Source organism: Oncorhynchus mykiss, chromosome 22, assembly GCF_057628025.1.
Source record: "Oncorhynchus mykiss isolate SJ-2025 chromosome 22, ASM5762802v1, whole genome shotgun sequence".
Classification (NCBI taxonomy): domain Eukaryota; kingdom Metazoa; phylum Chordata; class Actinopteri; order Salmoniformes; family Salmonidae; genus Oncorhynchus; species Oncorhynchus mykiss.
In genome coordinates this window covers 56,061,435-56,077,852 of record NC_143043.1, presented here as the reverse complement: position 1 = coordinate 56,077,852, position 16,418 = coordinate 56,061,435, and the positions used below count along the sequence as shown (strand labels likewise).

Genomic DNA, 16,418 nt, shown 5'->3' with positions numbered 1-16,418 from the left:
CTGCGACTAGCTGTCTGTCTGTCTGCAACTATCTGTCTGTCTGCCTGTGACTAGTCTGCCTGTCTGCCTGCAGCTAGCTGCCTGTCTGCCTGCAGCTAGCTGCCTGTCTGCCTGCAACTAGCTGCCTGTCTGCCTGCAACTAGCTGCCTGTCTGCCTGCAACTAGCTGTCTGTCTGCCTGCAGCTAGCTGCCTGTCTGCCTGCAACTAGTCTGCCTGTCTGCCTGCAACTAGCTGTCTGTCTGCCTGCGACTAGTCTGCCTGTCTGCCTGCAACTAGCTGTCTGTCTGCCTGTGACTAGTCTGCCTGTCTACCTGCAACTAGCTGTCTGTCTGCCTGTGACTAGTTGTCTGTCTGCCTGCAACTAGCTGTCTGTCTGCCTGTGACTAGTCTGCCTGTCTGCCTGCGACTAGCTGTCTGTCTGCCTGTGACTAGTCTGCCTGTGACTAGCTGCCTGTCTGCCTGCGACTAGCTGTCTGTCTGCCTGTGACTAGTTGTCTGTCTGCCTGCAACTAGCTGTCTGTCTGCCTGTGACTAGTCTGCCTGTCTGCCTGTCAGCCTGCGACTAGCTGTCTGTCTGCCTGCAACTAGCTGTCTGTCTGTCTGCCTGTGACTAGTCTGCCTGTCTGCCTGCAACTAGCTGTCTGTCTTCCTGCAACTAGTCTGCCTGTCTGCCTGCGACTAGCTGTCTGTCTGCCTGTGACTAGTCTGCCTGTCTGCCTGCAACTAGCTGTCTGTCTGCCTGCCTGTGACGAGTCTGCCTGCGACTAGCTGTCTGTCTGCCTGCGACTAGTCTGCCTGTCTGCCTGCGACTAGTCTGCCTGTCTGCCTGCAACTAGTCTGCCTGTCTGCCTGCAACTAGTCTGCCTGTCTGCCTGCAACTAGCTGTCTGTCTGCCTGCAACTAGCTGTCTGTCTGCCTGCAACTAGCTGTCTGTCTGCCTGCAACTAGCTGTCTGTCTGCCTGCAACTAGCTGTCTGTCTGCCTGCAACTAGCTGTCTGTCTGCCTTCAACTAGCTGTCTGTCTGCCTGTGACTAGTCTGCCTGTCTGCCTGCGACTGTCTGTCTGCCTGCAACTAGCTGTCTGTCTGCCTGTGACTAGTCTGCCTGTCTGCCTGCAACTAGCTGTCTGTCTGCCTGTGACTAGTCTGCCTGTCTGCCTGCAACAAGCTGTCTGTCTGCCTGTGACTAGTTGTCTGTCTGCCTGCAACTAGCTGTCTGTCTGCCTGTGACTAGTCTGCCTGTCTGCCTGTCAGCCTGCGACTAGCTGTCTGTCTGTCTGCAACTATCTGTCTGTCTGCCTGTGACTAGTCTGCCTGTCTGCCTGCAGCTAGCTGCCTGTCTGCCTGCAGCTAGCTGCCTGTCTGCCTGCAACTAGCTGCCTGTCTGCCTGCAACTAGCTGCCTGTCTGCCTGCAACTAGCTGTCTGTCTGCCTGCAGCTAGCTGCCTGTCTGCCTGCAACTAGTCTGCCTGTCTGCCTGCAACTAGCTGTCTGTCTGCCTGCGACTAGTCTGCCTGTCTGCCTGCAACTAGCTGTCTGTCTGCCTGTGACTAGTCTGCCTGTCTACCTGCAACTAGCTGTCTGTCTGCCTGTCTGCCTGCGACTAGCTGTCTGTCTGCCTGCAACTAGCTGTCTGTCTGCCTGTGACTAGTCTGCCTGTGACTAGCTGCCTGTCTGCCTGCGACTAGCTGTCTGCCTGACTGCCTGTGACTAGCTGTCTGTCTGCCTGCAACTAGCTGTCTGTCTGCCTGCAACTAGCTGTCTGTCTGCCTGTGACTAGTCTGCCTGCAACTAGCTGTCTGTCTGCCTGTGACTAGTCTGCCTGTCTGCCTGTCAGCCTGCGACTAGCTGTCTGTCTGCCTGCAACTAGCTGTCTGTCTGTCTGCCTGTGACTAGTCTGCCTGTCTGCCTGCAACTAGCTGTCTGTCTTCCTGCAACTAGTCTGCCTGTCTGCCTGCGACTAGCTGTCTGTCTGCCTGTGACTAGTCTGCCTGTCTGCCTGCAACTAGCTGTCTGTCTGCCTGCCTGTGACGAGTCTGCCTGCGACTAGCTGTCTGTCTGCCTGCGACTAGTCTGCCTGTCTGCCTGCGACTAGTCTGCCTGTCTGCCTGCGACTAGTCTGCCTGTCTGCCTGCAACTAGTCTGCCTGTCTGCCTGCAACTAGTCTGCCTGTCTGCCTGCAACTAGCTGTCTGTCTGCCTGCAACTAGCTGTCTGTCTGCCTGCAACTAGCTGTCTGTCTGCCTGCAACTAGCTGTCTGTCTGCCTGCAACTAGCTGTCTGTCTGCCTTCAACTAGCTGTCTGTCTGCCTGTGACTAGTCTGCCTGTCTGCCTGCGACTGTCTGTCTGCCTGCAACTAGCTGTCTGTCTGCCTGTGACTAGTCTGCCTGTCTGCCTGCAACTAGCTGTCTGTCTGCCTGTGACTAGTCTGCCTGTCTGCCTGCGACTAGCTGTCTGTCTGCCTGTGACTAGTCTGCCTGTCTGCCTGCAACTAGCTGTCTGTCTGCCTGTGACTAGTCTGCCTGTCTGCCTGCAACAAACTGTCTGTCTGCCTGTGACTAGTTGTCTGTCTGCCTGCAACTAGCTGTCTGTCTGCCTGTGACTAGTCTGCCTGTCTGCCTGTCAGCCTGCGACTAGCTGTCTGTCTGTCTGCAACTAGCTGCCTGTCTGCCTGCAACTAGCTGCCTGTCTGCCTGCAACTAGCTGCCTGTCTGCCTGCAACTAGCTGTCTGTCTGCCTGCAGCTAGCTGCCTGTCTGCCTGCAACTAGTCTGCCTGTCTGCCTGCAACTAGTCTGCCTGTCTGCCTGCAACTAGTCTGCCTGTCTGCCTGCAACTAGTCTGCCTGTCTGCCTGCAACTAGTCTGCCTGTCTGCCTGCAACTAGTCTGCCTGTCTGCCTGCAACTAGTCTGCCTGTCTGCCTGCAACTAGCTGCCTGTCTGCCTGCAGCTAGCTGTCTGTCTGCCTGCAGCTAGCTGCCTGTCTGCCTGCAGCTAGCTGTCTGTCTGCCTGCAGCTAGCTGTCTGTCTGCCTGCAACTAGCTGTCTGTCTGCCTGCAACTAGCTGTCTGTCTGCCTGCAACTAGCTGTCTGTCTGCCTGCAACTAGCTGCCTGTCTGCCTGCAACTAGCTGTCTGTCTGCCTGCAGCTAGCTGTCTGTCTGCCTGCAGCTAGCTGCCTGTCTGCCTGCAACTAGTCTGCCTGCGACTAGTCTGCCTGCAACTAGCTGCCTGTCTGCCTGCAGCTAGCTGTCTGTCTGCCTGCAGCTAGCTGCCTGTCTGCCTGCAGCTAGCTGTCTGTCTGCCTGCAGCTAGCTGTCTGTCTGCCTGCAACTAGCTGTCTGTCTGCCTGCAACTAGCTGTCTGTCTGCCTGCAACTAGCTGCCTGTCTGCCTGCAACTAGCTGCCTGTCTGCCTGCAACTAGCTGTCTGTCTGCCTGCAGCTAGCTGTCTGTCTGCCTGCAGCTAGCTGCCTGTCTGCCTGCAGCTAGCTGTCTGTCTGCCTGCAACTAGCTGTCTGTCTGCCTGCAACTAGCTGTCTGTCTGCCTGCAACTAGCTGCCTGTCTGCCTGCAACTAGCTGCCTGTCTGCCTGCAACTAGCTGTCTGTCTGCCTGCAGCTAGCTGTCTGTCTGCCTGCAGCTAGCTGCCTGTCTGCCTGCAGCTAGCTGTCTGTCTGCCTGCAACTAGCTGTCTGTCTGCCTGCAGCTAGCTGTCTGTCTGCCTGCAACTAGCTGCCTGTCTGCCTGCAACTAGCTGCCTGTCTGCCTGCAACTAGCTGTCTGTCTGCCTGCAGCTAGCTGTCTGTCTGCCTGCAGCTAGCTGCCTGTCTGCCTGCAGCTAGCTGTCTGTCTGCCTGCAACTAGCTGTCTGTCTGCCTGCAACTAGCTGTCTGTCTGCCTGCAACTAGCTGCCTGTCTGCCTGCAACTAGCTGCCTGTCTGCCTGCAACTAGCTGTCTGTCTGCCTGCAGCTAGCTGTCTGTCTGCCTGCAGCTAGCTGCCTGTCTGCCTGCAGCTAGCTGTCTGTCTGCCTGCAACTAGCTGTCTGTCTGCCTGCAGCTAGCTGTCTGTCTGCCTGCAGCTAGCTGCCTGTCTGCCTGCAACTAGCTGCCTGTCTGCCTGCAACTAGCTGCCTGTCTGCCTGCAACTAGCTGTCTGTCTGCCTGCAACTAGCTGTCTGTCTGCCTGCAACTAGCTGGCAGACCACTAGTCTAGGACTAGTAAAGTATTTCAACGGAGAGCTTCGTAGTCCTGGACTAGTAAAGTATTTCAACGGAGAGCTTCGTAGTCCTGGACTAGTAAAGTATTTCAACGGAGAGCTTCGTAGTCCTGGACTAGTAAAGTATTTCAACGGAGAGCTTCGTAGTCCTGGACTAGTAAAGTATTTCAACGGAGAGCTTCGTAGTCCTGGACTAGTAAAGTATTTCAACGGAGAGCTTCGTAGTCCTGGACTAGTAAAGTATTTCAACGGAGAGCTTCGTAGTCCTGGACTAGTAAAGTATTTCAACGGAGAGCTTCGTAGTCCTGGACTAGTAAAGTATTTCAACGGAGAGCTTCGTAGTCCTGGACTAGTAAAGTATTTCAACGGAGAGCTTCGTAGTCCTGGACTAGTAAAGTATTTCAACGGAGAGCTTCGTAGTCCTGGACTAGTAAAGTATTTCAACGGAGAGCTTCGTAGTCCTGGACTAATAAAGTATTTCAACGGAGAGCTTCGTAGTCCTGGACTAGTAAAGTATTTCAACGGAGAGCTTCGTAGTCCTGGACTAGTAAAGTATTTCAACGGAGAGCTTCGTAGTCCTGGACTAGTAAAGTATTTCAACGGAGAGCTTCGTAGTCCTGGACTAGTAAAGTATTTCAACGGAGAGCTTCGTAGTCCTGGACTAGACTACATCTGTGTCCGGGGAAACTGGCTCTCTCCTTTTGAACTCAGACCCTGGTCAGGAGTTTAACCGGTTGTTGTCTCCATGTTCTTTCAGAGCGTTTCCAGGCGACTGACCCGCCCAAACACAATGCACATCTACCTGACCACATGGAGGATTACATGGAGGTCAGACCCCTCTGGACGACCAGGGACGTAGCTATGAGAGTACACAGTGGGTTCAGGTGAGTTACACAGTGGCTTCAGGTGAGCTTACATGCCTTGCAGAGGGCTTGGATGTGATAACGGACACTTTATCTAATTCTCTCTCTCTCTCTCTCTCTCTCTGTGTGTGTGTGTCTCTCTCTCTCCAGAGTGATAGGTCTGTTTTCCCATGGCTTCCTGGCTGGCTATGCAGTGTGGAACACTGTGGTGGTGTATGTTTTGGCTGGGGAGCAGTTCACCACCCTACCTAACCTGCTACAGCAGTACCACTCCTTGGCCTACCCTGCCCAGTCTCTCCTCTACCTACTGTTGGCTATCAGCACAGTGTCTGCCTTCGACAGGTAAAGTCCTACCCTGCCCAGTCTCTCCTCTACCTACTGTTGGCTATCAGCACAGTGTCTGCCTTCGACAGGTAAAGTCCTACCCTGCTCAGTCTCTCCTCTACCTACTGTTGGCTATCAGCACAGTGTCTGCCTTCGACAGGTAAAGTCCTACCCTGCCCAGTCTCTCCTCTACCTACTGTTGGCTATCAGCACAGTGTCTGCCTTCGACAGGTAAAGTCCTACCCTGCTCAGTCTCTCCTCTACCTACTGTTGGCTATCAGCACAGTGTCTGCCTTCGACAGGTAAAGTCCTACCCTGCTCAGTCTCTCCTCTACCTACTGTTGGCTATCAGCACAGTGTCTGCCTTCGACAGGTAAAGTCCTACCCTGCCCAGTCTCTCCTCTACCTACTGTTGGCTATCAGCACAGTGTCTGCCTTCGACAGGTAAGGATCATGGGTCAAACCTTCTGTTTCTGTATCTCTCTGTGAGCACTTTGATATAGAAACGGTGTCCTCTCGTGTCAGAGGTTGGTCTAGGGGTCAACACATGTCCCCCCCTGGACTACACACGCCCCCCCCCCCCCCAACAGCGGGGGATTGAATCACAGTAGTACCAGTTTTCAATACTGTTCCTGTAGTATAGTGTCTATCCTGTAGTCTAATTTCTATACTGTTCCTGTAGTCTAGTTTCTATCCTGTAGTCTAGTTTCTATACTGTTCCTGTAGTCTAGTTTCTATACTGTTCCTGAAGTGTGGTTTCTATACTGTAGTCTTGTTTCTATACTGTTCCTGTAGTCTAGTTTCTATACTGTTCCTGTAGTCTAGTTTCTATACTGTAGTATTGTTTCTATACTGTTCCTGTAGTCTAGTTTCTATACTGTTCCTGTAGTCTAGTTGCTATACTGTTCCTGTAGTCTAGTTTCTATACTGTTCCTGTAGTCTAGTTTCTATACTGTTCCTGTAGTCTAGTTTCTATACTGTTCCTGTAGTCTAGTTTCTATCCTGTAGTCTAGTTTCTATCCTGTAGTCTAGTTTCTATACTGTTCCTGTATTCTAGTTTCTATACTGTTCCTGTAGTCTAGTTTATATTCTGTTCCTGTAGTCTAGTTTATATTCTGTTCCTGTAGTCTAGTTTCTACTGTTCCTGTAGTCTAGTTTCTATACTGTTCCTGTAGTCTAGTTTCTATCCTGTAGTCAAGTTTCTATACTGTTCCTGTAGTCTAGTTTCTATCCTGTAGTCTAGTTTCTATACTGTTACTGTAGTCTAGTTTCTATACTGTTCCTGTAGTCTAGTTTCTATACTGTTCCTGTAGTCTAGTTTCTATACTGTTCCTGTGGTCTAGTTTCTATCCTGTAGTCAAGTTTCTATACTGTTCCTGTAGTCTAGTTTCTATCCTGTAGTCTAGTTTCTATACTGTTACTGTAGTCTAGTTTCTATACTGTTCCTGTAGTCTAGTTTCTATACTGTTCCTGTAGTCTAGTTTCTATACTGTTCCTGTAGTCTAGTTTCTATACTGTTCCTGTAGTCTAGTTTCTATCCTGTAGTCTAGTTTCTATACTGTTACTGTAGTCTAGTTTCTATACTGTAGTCTAGTTTCTATACTGTTCCTGTAGTCTAGTTTCTATCCTGTAGTCTAGTTTCTATACTGTTCCTGTAGTCTACTTTCTATACAGTTCCTGTAGTCTAGTTTCTATAATGTAGTCTAGTTTCTATCCTGTAGTCTAGTTTCTATACTGTTCCTGTAGTCTAATTTCTATACTGTTCCTGTAGTCTAGTTTCTATACTGTAGTCTAGTTTCTATACTGTTCCTGTAGTCTAATTTCTATACTGTAGTCTAGTTTCTATACTGTTCCTGTAGTCTAGTTTCTATCCTGTAGTCTAGTTTCTATACTGTTCCTGTAGTCTACTTTCTATACAGTTCCTGTAGTCTAGTTTCTATAATGTAGTCTAGTTTCTATCCTGTAGTCTAGTTTCTATACTGTTCCTGTAGTCTAATTTCTATACTGTTCCTGTAGTCTAGTTTCCATACTGTTCCTGTAGTCTAGTTTCTATACTGTTCCTGTAGTCTAGTTTCTATACTGTTCCTGTAGTCTAGTTTCTATACTGTATTCTAGTTTCTATACTGTTCCTGTAGTCTAGTTTCTATACTGTTCCTGTAGTCTAGTTTCCATACTGTTCCTGTAGTCTAGGTGTCTGCCTTCGACAGGTAAGGATCATGGGTCAAACCTTCTGTTTCTGTATCTCTCTGTGAGCACTTTGATATAGAAACGGTGTCCTCTCGTGTCAGAGGTTGGTCTAGGGGTCAACACATGTCCCCCCCTGGACTACACACGCCCCCCCCCCCCCAACAGCGGGGGATTGAATCACAGTAGTACCAGTTTTCAATACTGTTCCTGTAGTATAGTGTCTATCCTGTAGTCTAATTTCTATACTGTTCCTGTAGTCTAGTTTCTATCCTGTAGTCTAGTTTCTATACTGTTCCTGTAGTCTAGTTTCTATACTGTTCCTGAAGTGTGGTTTCTATACTGTAGTCTTGTTTCTATACTGTTCCTGTAGTCTAGTTTCTATACTGTTCCTGTAGTCTAGTTTCTATACTGTAGTCTTGTTTCTATACTGTTCCTGTAGTCTAGTTTCTATACTGTTCCTGTAGTCTAGTTTCTATACTGTTCCTGTAGTCTAGTTTCTATACTGTTCCTGTAGTCTAGTTTCTATACTGTTCCTGTAGTCTAGTTTCTATACTGTTCCTGTAGTCTAGTTTCTATCCTGTAGTCTAGTTTCTATCCTGTAGTCTAGTTTCTATACTGTTCCTGTATTCTAGTTTCTATACTGTTCCTGTAGTCTAGTTTATATTCTGTTCCTGTAGTCTAGTTTATATTCTGTTCCTGTAGTCTAGTTTCTACTGTTCCTGTAGTCTAGTTTCTATACTGTTCCTGTAGTCTAGTTTCTATACTGTAGTCTAGTTTCTATACTGTTCCTGTAGTCTAGTTTCTATACTGTAGTCTAGTTTCTATACTGTTCCTGTAGTCTAGTTTCTATACTGTTCCTGTAGTCTAGTTTCTATACTTTTCCTGTAGTCTAGTTTCTATACTGTTCCTGTGGTGTCGTTTCTATACTGTTCCTGTAGTCTAGTTTCTATACTGTTCCTGTAGTCTAGTTTCTATACTGTTCCTGTAGTCTAGTTTCTATACTGTTCCTGTAGTCTAGTTTCTATACTGTTCCTGTAGTCTAGTTTCTATACTGTATTCTAGTTTCTATACTGTTCCTGTAGTCTAGTTTCTATACTGTTCCTGTAGTCTAGTTTCTATACTGTTCCTGTAGTCTAGTTTCTATACTGTTCCTGTAGTCTAGTTTCTATCCTGTAGTCTAGTTTCTATACTGTTCCTGTAGTCTACTTTCTATACAGTTCCTGTAGTCTAGTTTCTATAATGTAGTCTAGTTTCTATCCTGTAGTCTAATTTCTATACTGTTCCTGTAGTCTAGTTTCCATACTGTTCCTGTAGTCTAGTTTCTATACTGTTCCTGTAGTCTAGTTTCTATACTGTTCCTGTAGTCTAGTTTCTATACTGTATTCTAGTTTCTATACTGTTCCTGTAGTCTAGTTTCTATACTGTTCCTGTAGTCTAGTTTCTATACTGTTCCTGTAGTCTAGTTTCTATACTGTTCCTGTAGTCTAGTTTCTATCCTGTAGTCTAGTTTCTATACTGTTCCTGTAGTCTAGTTTCTATACTGTTCCTGTAGTCTAGTTTCTATACTGTATTCTAGTTTCTATACTGTTCCTGTAGTCTAGTTTCTATACTGTTCCTGTAGTCTAGTTTCCATACTGTTCCTGTATTCTAGTTTCTATACTGTTCCTGTAGTCTAGTTTCTATACTGTTCCTGTAGTCTAGTTTCTATCCTGTAGTCTAGTTTCTATACTGTTCCTGTAGTCTAGTTTCTATACTGTTCCTGTAGTCTAGTTTCTATCCTGTAGTCTAGTTTCTATACTGTTCCTGTAGTCTAGTTTCTATACTGTTCCTGTAGTCTAGTTTCTATACTGTTCCTGTAGTCTAGTTTCTATCCTGTAGTCTAGTTTCTATACTGTTCCTGTAGTCTAGCTGCTCTGTTGTCTGATATCCATGCTCTGTGTTGTAGGGTGAACCTGGCGAAGGCCTCCATGGCTCTAAGAGGATTCCTCACCCTGGACCCGGCCGCTCTGGCCTCCTTCTGTAGGTTCCTCTTCTTACTAGTTCATTACAACATCCTATGATCTGTAGCCTCTTCTGTTAGTTAACCGCGTAGTAGACAAAACATATTCTGTGAGATATGATGTTTTCTCCTTCCTTCTCTGGTGTTTCCAGTGTACTTTACAGCGCTCATCCTGTCCCTCAGTCAGCAGATGACCAGCGATCGTATTAACCTCTACCCCACTGCCAACGAGACCCTGTGGTGAGCACTGCACAGCTCTGTGGTGGAGGTCTACAATGGCAACCCATCCCTATATAGTGACCAGGGCCCATAGCAACCCATCCCTATATAGTGACCAGGGCCCATAGCAACCCATCCCTATATAGTGACCAGGGCCCATAGCAACCCATCCCTATATAGTGACCAGGGCCCATAGCAACCCATCCCTATATAGTGACCAGGGCCCATAGCAACCCATCCCTATATAGTGACCAGGGCCCATAGCAACCTATTCCCTATATAGTGACCAGGGACCATAGCAACCCATTCCCTATATAGTGACCAGGGCCCATAGTGACCAGGGCCCATAGTGACCAGGGCCCATAGCAACCTGTCCCTTCCATAGTGACCAGGGCCCATAGTGACCAGGGCCCATGGCAACCTGTCCCTTACATAGTGACCAGGGCCCATAGTGACCAGGGCCCATGGCAACCTGTCCCTTACATAGTGACCAGGGCCCATGGCAACCTGTCCCTTACATAGTGCACAATTCCAAAGGGAATAGGGTCCTAATTGGGATGCAGGTATTATTATCTATCCGACTGTTACCCCAGACACATGGCTGTAGTCTGCTATTGGGTTACTAATACTGAAGACTGTTACCCCAGACACATGGCTGTAGTCTGCTATTGGGTTACTAATACTGTTACCCCAGACACATGGCTGTAGTCTGCTATTGGGTTACTAATACTGAAGACTGTTACCCCAGACACATGGCTGTAGTCTGCTATTGGGTTACTAATACTGTTACCCCAGACACATGGCTGTAGTCTGCTATTGGGTTACTAATACTGTTACCCCAGACACATGGCTGTAGTCTGCTATTGGGTTACTAATACTGTTACCCCAGACACATGGCTGTAGTCTGCTATTGGGTTACTAATACTGAAGACTGTTACCCCAGACACATGGCTGTAGTCTGCTATTGGGTTACTAATACTGAAGACTGTTACCCCAGACACATGGCTGTAGTCTGCTATTGGGTTACTAATACTGAAGACTGTTACCCCAGACACATGGCTGTAGTCTGCTATTGGGTTACTAATACTGAAGACTGTTACCCCAGACACGTGGCTGTAGTCTGCTATTGGGTTACTAATACTGAAGACTGTTACCCCAGACACATGGCTGTAGTCTGCTATTGGGTTACTAATACTGAAGACTGTTACCCCAGACACATGGCTGTAGTCTGCTATTGGGTTACTAATACTGTTACCCCAGACACATGGCTGTAGTCTGCTATTGGGTTACTAATACTGTTACCCCAGACACATGGCTGTAGTCTGCTATTGGGTTACTAATACTGTTACCCCAGACACATGGCTGTAGTCTGCTATTGGGTTACTAATACTGTTACCCCAGACACATGGCTGTAGTCTGCTATTGGGTTACTAATACTGTTACCCCAGACACATGGCTGTAGTCTGCTATTGGGTTACTAATACTGTTACCCCAGACACATGGCTGTAGTCTGCTATTGGGTTACTAATACTGTTACCCCAGACACATGGCTGTAGTCTGCTATTGGGTTACTAATACTGAAGACTGTTACCCCAGACACATGGCTGTAGTCTGCTATTGGGTTACTAATACTGAAGACTGTTACCCCAGACACATGGCTGTAGTCTGCTATTGGGTTACTAATACTGAAGACTGTTACCCCAGACACATGGCTGTAGTCTGCTATTGGGTTACTAATACTGAAGACTGTTACCCCAGACACATGGCTGTAGTCTGCTATTGGGTTACTAATACTGTTACCCCAGACACATGGCTGTAGTCTGCTATTGGGTTACTAATACTGAAGACTGTTACCCCAGACACATGGCTGTAGTCTGCTATTGGGTTACTAATACTGAAGACTGTTACCCCAGACACATGGCTGTAGTCTGCTATTGGGTTACTAATACTGAAGACTGTTACCCCAGACACATGGCTGTAGTCTGCTATTGGGTTACTAATACTGAAGACTGTTACCCCAGACACATGGCTGTAGTCTGCTATTGGGTTACTAATACTGAAGACTGTTACCCCAGACACATGGCTGTAGTCTGCTATTGGGTTACTAATACTGAAGACTGTTACCCCAGACACATGGCTGTAGTCTGCTATTGGGTTACTAATACTGAAGACTGTTACCCCAGACACATGGCTGTAGTCTGCTATTGGGTTACTAATACTGTTACCCCAGACACATGGCTGTAGTCTGCTATTGGGTTACTAATACTGTTACCCCAGACACATGGCTGTAGTCTGCTATTGGGTTACTAATACTGAAGACTGTTACCCCAGACACATGGCTGTAGTCTGCTATTGGGTTACTAATACTGAAGACTGTTACCCCAGACACATGGCTGTAGTCTGCTATTGGGTTACTAATACTGAAGACTGTTACCCCAGACACATGGCTGTAGTCTGCTATTGGGTTACTAATACTGAAGACTGTTACCCCAGACACATGGCTGTAGTCTGCTATTGGGTTACTAATACTGAAGACTGTTACCCCAGACACATGGCTGTAGTCTGCTATTGGGTTACTAATACTGAAGACTGTTACCCCAGACACATGGCTGTAGTCTGCTATTGGGTTACTAATACTGAAGACTGTTACCCCAGACACATGGCTGTAGTCTGCTATTGGGTTACTAATACTGAAGACTGTTACCCCAGACACATGGCTGTAGTCTGCTATTGGGTTACTAATACTGTTACCCCAGACACATGGCTGTAGTCTGCTATTGGGTTACTAATACTGTTACCCCAGACACATGGCTGTAGTCTGCTATTGGGTTACTAATACTGTTACCCCAGACACATGGCTGTAGTCTGCTATTGGGTTACTAATACTGAAGACTGTTACCCCAGACACATGGCTGTAGTCTGCTATTGGGTTACTAATACTGAAGACTGTTACCCCAGACACATGGCTGTAGTCTGCTATTGGGTTACTAATACTGAAGACTGTTACCCCAGACACATGGCTGTAGTCTGCTATTGGGTTACTAATACTGAAGACTGTTACCCCAGACACATGGCTGTAGTCTGCTATTGGGTTACTAATACTGAAGACTGTTACCCCAGACACATGGCTGTAGTCTGCTATTGGGTTACTAATACTGAAGACTGTTACCCCAGACACATGGCTGTAGTCTGCTATTGGGTTACTAATACTGAAGACTGTTACCCCAGACACATGGCTGTAGTCTGCTATTGGGTTACTAATACTGAAGACTGTTACCCCAGACACATGGCTGTAGTCTGCTATTGGGTTACTAATACTGTTACCCCAGACACATGGCTGTAGTCTGCTATTGGGTTACTAATACTGAAGACTGTTACCCCAGACACATGGCTGTAGTCTGCTATTGGGTTACTAATACTGAAGACTGTTACCCCAGACACATGGCTGTAGTCTGCTATTGGGTTACTAATACTGTTACCCCAGACACATGGCTGTAGTCTGCTATTGGGTTACTAATACTGTTACCCCAGACACATGGCTGTAGTCTGCTATTGGGTTACTAATACTGAAGACTGTTACCCCAGACACATGACTGTAGTCTGCTATTGGGTTACTAATACTGAAGACTGTTACCCCAGACACATGGCTGTAGTCTGCTATTGGGTTACTAATACTGTTACCCCAGACACATGGCTGTAGTCTGCTATTGGGTTACTAATACTGAAGACTGTTACCCCAGACACATGGCTGTAGTCTGCTATTGGGTTACTAATACTGAAGACTGTTACCCCAGACACATGGCTGTAGTCTGCTATTGGGTTACTAATACTGTTACCCCAGACACATGGCTGTAGTCTGCTATTGGGTTACTAATACTGAAGACTGTTACCCCAGACACATGACTGTAGTCTGCTATTGGGTTACTAATACTGAAGACTGTTACCCCAGACACATGGCTGTAGTCTGCTATTGGGTTACTAATACTGAAGACTGTTACCCCAGACACATGGCTGTAGTCTGCTATTGGGTTACTAATACTGAAGACTGTTACCCCAGACACATGGCTGTAGTCTGCTATTGGGTTACTAATACTGAAGACTGTTACCCCAGACACATGGCTGTAGTCTGCTATTGGGTTACTAATACTGAAGACTGTTACCCCAGACACATGGCTGTAGTCTGCTATTGGGTTACTAATACTGTTACCCCAGACACATGGCTGTAGTCTGCTATTGGGTTACTAATACTGAAGACTGTTACCCCAGACACATGGCTGTAGTCTGCTATTGGGTTACTAATACTGAAGACTGTTACCCCAGACACATGGCTGTAGTCTGCTATTGGGTTACTAATACTGAAGACTGTTACCCCAGACACATGGCTGTAGTCTGCTATTGGGTTACTAATACTGAAGACTGTTACCCCAGACACATGGCTGTAGTCTGCTATTGGGTTACTAATACTGTTACCCCAGACACATGGCTGTAGTCTGCTATTGGGTTACTAATACTGTTACCCCAGACACATGGCTGTAGTCTGCTATTGGGTTACTAATACTGAAGACTGTTACCCCAGACACATGGCTGTAGTCTGCTATTGGGTTACTAATACTGAAGACTGTTACCCCAGACACATGGCTGTAGTCTGCTATTGGGTTACTAATACTGTTACCCCAGACACATGGCTGTAGTCTGCTATTGGGTTACTAATACTGTTACCCCAGACACATGGCTGTAGTCTGCTATTGGGTTACTAATACTGAAGACTGTTACCCCAGACACATGGCTGTAGTCTGCTATTGGGTTACTAATACTGAAGACTGTTACCCCAGACACATGGCTGTAGTCTGCTATTGGGTTACTAATACTGTTACCCCAGACACATGGCTGTAGTCTGCTATTGGGTTACTAATACTGTTACCCCAGACACAGGGCTGTAGTCTGCTATTGGGTTACTAATACTGTTACCCCAGACACATGGCTGTAGTCTGCTATTGGGTTACTAATACTGAAGACTGTTACCCCAGACACATGGCTGTAGTCTGCTATTGGGTTACTAATACTGAAGACTGTTACCCCAGACACATGGCTGTAGTCTGCTATTGGGTTACTAATACTGAAGACTGTTACCCCAGACACATGGCTGTAGTCTGCTATTGGGTTACTAATACTGTTACCCCAGACACATGGCTGTAGTCTGCTATTGGGTTACTAATACTGTTACCCCAGACACATGGCTGTAGTCTGCTATTGGGTTACTAATACTGAAGACTGTTACCCCAGACACATGGCTGTAGTCTGCTATTGGGTTACTAATACTGAAGACTGTTACCCCAGACACATGGCTGTAGTCTGCTATTGGGTTACTAATACTGTTACCCCAGACACATGGCTGTAGTCTGCTATTGGGTTACTAATACTGTTACCCCAGACACATGGCTGTAGTCTGCTATTGGGTTACTAATACTGAAGACTGTTACCCCAGACACATGACTGTAGTCTGCTATTGGGTTACTAATACTGAAGACTGTTACCCCAGACACATGGCTGTAGTCTGCTATTGGGTTACTAATACTGTTACCCCAGACACATGGCTGTAGTCTGCTATTGGGTTACTAATACTGAAGACTGTTACCCCAGACACATGGCTGTAGTCTGCTATTGGGTTACTAATACTGAAGACTGTTATCCCAGACACATGGCTGTAGTCTGCTATTGGGTTACTAATACTGTTACCCCAGACACATGGCTGTAGTCTGCTATTGGGTTACTAATACTGAAGACTGTTACCCCAGACACATGACTGTAGTCTGCTATTGGGTTACTAATACTGAAGACTGTTACCCCAGACACATGGCTGTAGTCTGCTATTGGGTTACTAATACTGAAGACTGTTACCCCAGACACATGGCTGTAGTCTGCTATTGGGTTACTAATACTGAAGACTGTTACCCCAGACACATGGCTGTAGTCTGCTATTGGGTTACTAATACTGAAGACTGTTACCCCAGACACATGGCTGTAGTCTGCTATTGGGTTACTAATACTGAAGACTGTTACCCCAGACACATGGCTGTAGTCTGCTATTGGGTTACTAATACTGTTACCCCAGACACATGGCTGTAGTCTGCTATTGGGTTACTAATACTGAAGACTGTTACCCCAGACACATGGCTGTAGTCTGCTATTGGGTTACTAATACTGAAGACTGTTACCCCAGACACATGGCTGTAGTCTGCTATTGGGTTACTAATACTGAAGACTGTTACCCCAGACACATGGCTGTAGTCTGCTATTGGGTTACTAATACTGAAGACTGTTACCCCAGACACATGGCTGTAGTCTGCTATTGGGTTACTAATACTGTTACCCCAGACACATGGCTGTAGTCTGCTATTGGGTTACTAATACTGTTACCCCAGACACATGGCTGTAGTCTGCTATTGGGTTACTAATACTGAAGACTGTTACCCCAGACACATGGCTGTAGTCTGCTATTGGGTTACTAATACTGAAGACTGTTACCCCAGACACATGGCTGTAGTCTGCTATTGGGTTACTAATACTGTTACCCCAGACACATGGCTGTAGTCTGCTATTGGGTTACTAA

General features: G+C 46.9%; 1 protein-coding gene across 2 annotated transcripts in view; it reads left to right on the top strand.

The window, feature by feature from the left end:
- The window catches only part of tmem237a (transmembrane protein 237a), a 61,011-nt gene that overhangs the window by 28,897 nt on the left and 15,696 nt on the right, over positions 1-16,418 (top strand). For both annotated transcript variants that reach the window (XM_090216468.1, XM_090216467.1), the window contains exons 6-9: positions 4,974-5,100; positions 5,230-5,421; positions 9,536-9,609; positions 9,742-9,829. In XM_090216468.1, coding sequence (XP_090072594.1) covers positions 4,974-5,100; positions 5,230-5,421; positions 9,536-9,609; positions 9,742-9,829 — 481 coding nt within the window. The remainder of the gene's footprint in view (positions 1-4,973; positions 5,101-5,229; positions 5,422-9,535; positions 9,610-9,741; positions 9,830-16,418) is intronic.